The sequence below is a fragment of the Cariama cristata genome, unplaced genomic scaffold (assembly GCF_000690535.1).
Source record: "Cariama cristata isolate BGI_N322 unplaced genomic scaffold, ASM69053v1 scaffold31995, whole genome shotgun sequence".
Lineage (NCBI taxonomy): Eukaryota > Metazoa > Chordata > Aves > Cariamiformes > Cariamidae > Cariama > Cariama cristata.
The window spans coordinates 1,834-7,046 of record NW_009617427.1 but is presented as its reverse complement, the minus strand read 5'-3'; the positions used below and the strand labels follow the sequence as shown (position 1 = coordinate 7,046).

The following is a 5,213-nucleotide window of genomic DNA, read 5'->3' as shown; positions in this document are numbered from 1 at the left end:
GGGCTGCCAAAAGCGGGGGAGGAAGTGTGTGGAGACGTGCTGGGGCCGGGCACGGGGGCTGCAGCCCCGCTTGGCTTTGCCCCGCTTGTTGAGCGCCACGTACCACTGGCGTCCCGAGCGCGGGCTGCGGTGGACGGCTGAGGCATAGGTGTTGTAGCTGTTCTCCTGGAAGCGCTCCCGAAACTGGCAGTCCGCCGTGAACCGGGCCTGCGGGGACAGAGCCAGGGGCACCGTTAGCAAGGGGCTGGTTTTACCCATACCCTGTCCCGCAAGGCCTGCTGGGTTTTTAAGTCTCCCAAAAACAGGTCCAAAGGGGCGAGCAGCAACATGGGGCATCTGGGAAACCCACTCCAAGGCCACTGGGCACCCAGCAATTTGGAAAACCCCCACAGATACTTTCAGTAGCTGCTTGCCACCCAATTTTGGACTATCTTGGAAAAAAAGAGGGAGGATGCAGCTCTGTACCCCCTGTGCAGCAGCCCCACCGAGGACCCTGGGTTTGAGCCCCCGCTCTATCTCTGTTCCCACCCTCGCACCCCTTGCTTGGGCACTGAATCATCACTTAATAATCTGGAAAGGCAATTTGCATGCAGATTTTCATTGCTTCACTGAACATGGCTTTGATTGTATTGGAATTCTTTTTTTCTTCTTCTTCGTCTTAAATGAACTTGGAACGTTTTGTCCCTCAATAACCTGAAGAAATTACTTGCAGCCCAAGAACGTTGCCTCTTATAAACAGGGTGGCTGCACTGGCTCCCAGACGGCCGGGGGCAAAGGCTTCCCACTGCCCAAGAGGACAGGTTGAATGCTGCCCATAACAGCAGGGGGAAGAAAAAAATAAAAAAGCATGCAGAAATACAAAAATAGAGCCATAATGCCCCAGCTATGTACCCAGGACCCTGGGACACCTGGCTGCAGCCTCCAGCGGCCCCTCAGACATCCTTTGCCACGCTTTAATCTGACTATGGGCATAGTACCTGGTGCCCTGACAGCTTTTCCAGCCATGCCTGGGGCACCGCAGCCTGACGGCAAAGCAATGCTTCAAAACTATTGATATGAAAGGGATGCTGAGCTCTCAAGCTTCAAAACCCCCAGCAATGGAGGACAAGACAAAACCCCGAAGCAGTTTATAACCATGCAGAAGGCCCAGCTGTTTGGGATCATTTTTAAACTCCTAATTCAACCAGAGAAGTTGAGTCCTACAATACAAGTGACAGAGTCCCCAGCCTGCCATGCATTTTTTTTTGCTCATAGCACTTTGAATTAAGTCTCCTTTTGCTCTTTGCTTGAAAGAAACATCACCTTGATGACTCATTTTTGCTTTACCTGTCTTTTACACGTTCTCGATGCTGTATCGCCCATGCACAAGTATCCACCTTCCCAAGGCAAGGCTTTGCCAACCCCTCATTGCTCTCTGAAGCCCCAACACAGGCAGCAGTGCTCAGGCAAGACACCCCTGCATCGGCCTTTGCACAGGGAGGTTTTAGGATTGACTGAGGCACCAATGCATACCTAAAAGGGTGCTCAGCACAAAAGGCCCTGAAACAGGCCCTGTGTTTCCCAGCGGGATATGGGTAAATGGCAAGACCAGGCCTTTTTGATGTGGGAGATGAAGTTGGCTGCCCTGCTCTGGGCATCGAGGCTGGACATGGCCGAGGAGCTGATATTGAAATTGGCTCCAGTGGGCTTTGCGAGTGCTGCTGTGAATAGAAGATGCTTGTGCCCCCACTCATACGTATCCCTGTACAGATGGGTAAGCTCACTGATGCTGTGCTCGTGGGTAAACCAAATCAGCATTTCCAATTGAGCCCAGTGTTTTTGGGGCCATACTAGCCCGCAAAGGGAGGTGGGAGTAAGAGGGCTGCCCAGCTCCCTGTCTGGAGCATCACAGAAGAAGTTCCAGCTTTAAGTGGTCTTGGGGGGACTGCTCCATAAGAGTTGGAGTAGCATTCCCTCCAAAGTGGGATTTGGGGAAGGGGGGGGGGTGTCCCTCTCCCTGGACATGGAGGGGTGCTGTGGGCTGCTCCTGCTGGCAGTACAAAGAAGGAGACCCGCAGCCGGTGCATGTGGAGGGAAGTCCTCACCCCCAGACATCAAACCGCGCTGGGAAGCGCATCAGCTGCTGCTTCGCCATCACTCTGACAGGCTTCCCCACCTCCCAGCCTCTCAGCTCAGGAACTGCACTGTTTCAGCCAGGGAAAAGGCATTTTTCCCGGCACAGTGCGGGCAGCACAGCCATGGTGCACTGGCTAGCCATTGGATTTTCTCTGCAGCAGCTCCAGAGACAATCATGAAGAGAAATTCTGAAGTCAATTAAATTTCAAAATCCAATTCAACAGAGATTTGCCCCAGTGATGACCATGGCATTTGGTCAACTCAGAACAACTCACAAGAAAGGAGAATTACCTGAGACCCCTGTGGGCAAATCTGTCCTCTGGGGTTCATGCCAGACCCTGCCGAGACCGACACCAAACCCCTTCCTGCCCATTCCGTGCTAAAAACATACAAACAGGGGACCGAGGACTTACCAATGAGGAAAAAGCCATCTGTGCACACAACTGATAATTGCCGGGATTACTGTCATTTTCTGAAGCTAGTGCCTCTAAAAATGAACTGCTTGGTAATTTAATTAAGTTGCCATCAAAAAAAAAAAAAAAAAAGAAAAGGGCTGCTGTAAAGCACCGAACTGGGACAAAGCTGGGCCCTGAGAGACGGTTTTGAAGGAGCCCGAATCCCTGCAGGAATGACTTTTATCTGCAGTTCAGCACAAAGTCACCGGCGTGACTCCCATATCAAAGCACTGCCCTGAGTGACGGGCGCAGGACGCGCTTTGTACTGCTCAAAACTCATTAGGCCATGAAATAACTTTATCCTGCCAAGGCAGGAAAGAACAACAGATGCTGGGTTTGCATTATCGGCGTTATTTAGCCCAGCAATCTTTAGACATTTGGGTCAAGTTTCTACAAATTCACGGCTTTCATCCGAGTGGGGCATCGTGTGTCCTCACCCCTGGCTCTGACCCACCTAATTGAGGTCCCTCTCCGGCACTGCCCTTTGTGTGCCAACAATTAACTGTACACTGATGAGGTTTGATTTAATTTCTGCCTGCACCAGGGCATAAATCAAAGCTTCAGCTCGGATAAGGGGCCCATTGTATGCCACGAGGGAGGGGAGGCTCTGGAGGGACCGGGGATCACGCTCCGCCTGCTTCCCTCTCCTCTCCATGCTTTACCTTTCCACTGCTCTCCTCCTGCTCTTCCTGTTTCACACCCCACCTCCTTCCCTTGTGTTTTCCTCTGTGCAGCCATTCCCCCTTTCCCCTAGACACCGTTCCCGCTCCTACTTTGTTTCCTAAAATAAGCAACCATGTGCTCACCCTTTAAGCATCATTAGGTTTCAGGAGCAACACTCCAATAAGACTCAAGGGAGAGAGAGCCGAGTTCATAAATCTGACTTGGAGGCAATCTGTGGGCTCGGGCAGCGTAAGCACATCAGTAACATCCACTTTGTGACCATGAGGTTTGGCTCATAACCACAGGGCAGGCAATTGGCTTTTCCCTCTTTCAGGCTATATCAGCCCTGAACAGGCTTCCTAGGAACAAACTTGGGTGACAGATCATCCAAGATGCTGCCTTAAAAATGCTCCTCTCCAAGTATTGCATTTATACACACTTTAAAAGATGACGACTTTCATGTAAGCACAGGAGCTACTTTCATTTGTTTAAATGATCTCTAGAACTAACAGGGAAAAAATAGGAAGCAGTATCTTGAAGTTGAAAAAAGAATTGAAATCAACTTATAGGATTCATTCAATGCAAAAAGCCTGGAAAAAAGCACAATTAGACCTGCAGGAAGCCACAAGCTTCAGGAAAACAGCCTGCAGAAACAAGAGTTACTGAGATTTTTTCCACTCTAGCTGCTACGCTCCCAAACAGGCTGGACCTCACCTGCCCAAAACCCTGCATGCAGCCGCACACTCGCACCCGGGGACGTCTCTCCTCCATGGGCAAACCCAGCCAAAACTCCAGGGCCACATCCCCTTCCCTGCATGTGCATGGGTACAGGCGGGCTCCCAGCGCCACACGTGCCGCTCTCTGGGAGACATTTGGCTAAAACAGTCTGTGCGATCTGCTGAAGTCGCTAAAAATAAACCGGCAATGCTCAAAGAACAAGTCCTTTTGATGCAAATACCCAACTGCAAGGGGGAAAAAAAAAAAAAAAAAAAAAAAAAAAACCACCACATTTCTTGGTTAAATGCAGTAAGTAGGGATATAGGGATATGGGCTTTGGGGTTTTTGGCTCCACCTGTCCCCTATCTGTCTGTGCAGTGCTGATGCCACCCAGCACGGAGCCCTTCCAGCGGCCAAAGGGGCTCGGCACGCTGGGGCCCTGCCCAGGACCATTGCTGCCATGTGCACATGAAGGTGTCACAAGGCCTTTAATAAACAATACATACTGATAAGCGGGGGTTTACTTACACTTGCATGGAGTTTTCCTTTTTGTGACATCGCTAAAAATTTGTTGCTGAAAACTCCTCGTATTCCTACAATCCCCTGAGACACAGCAAATATTTCCAAAATACCTAGGATGACAGAAATCCCAAAATAAATCACAGTTCTTTTTGCATCAGTGTGACAAAGAAGAAAAAAAATTAAGTCAGTCTCATAGGTTTGCATTTCCTCTCCACACAGCCCTATTCCTCAGCTGCCTGGCTCCATGCAGTGCTCCCGCTCTGTCCCTCTGCCCCGTAGAGGGACCTACATGGACTCCGGGACAGCTACAGGGTCATGTTTTTGGGTTGCCTTTTTTTTAAAAAAAAAAAAAAGATGCATTTTAGAGGAAAATTTCTGACTTGGCTGTGACAGAACAAGTACGCCCCTGGGGAAATCCCTCTCAAGGGCAGGAAAAGCCCCTTGTGCCTACAGCCAGCCTGCTGAAATCAGCCTTGCCCGTCCTCCTCCCGTACACGCCAGACTCTGGAAATAAAGGTGTCACACACGCCATTTGGGGCTAAAAGTACCAATAATGTTTTCTTAGGTCTCTCCTCACAGCAGAACTTGGGGAGTGGGGTGCTACGCAGCCCAGTCATGAGAAAACAAGCCTTTTTCCTCTCAGATGGGTATTTTCTGAGCAGTATTGGGCTCTGGCAGCATGTGCATGACCTATAACTCATCTTACAGAAGAGCTTCAACCTCCAAGCATCGTTCAGCAAC

General features: G+C 50.2%; 1 protein-coding gene across 1 annotated transcript; it reads right to left on the bottom strand.

Annotated features, from left to right (window-relative positions):
* Positions 1–7: 7 nt before the first annotated feature.
* On the bottom strand, positions 8–4,617 carry LOC104156043 (fibroblast growth factor 5-like; the record flags this gene model as incomplete). Its single annotated transcript, XM_009700533.1, has 2 exons — positions 8–207; positions 4,479–4,617. Coding segments are annotated over 2 exons (339 nt in total), but the record flags the coding sequence as incomplete, so codon positions are not given.
* Between the last annotated feature and the right edge of the window lie 596 nt (positions 4,618–5,213).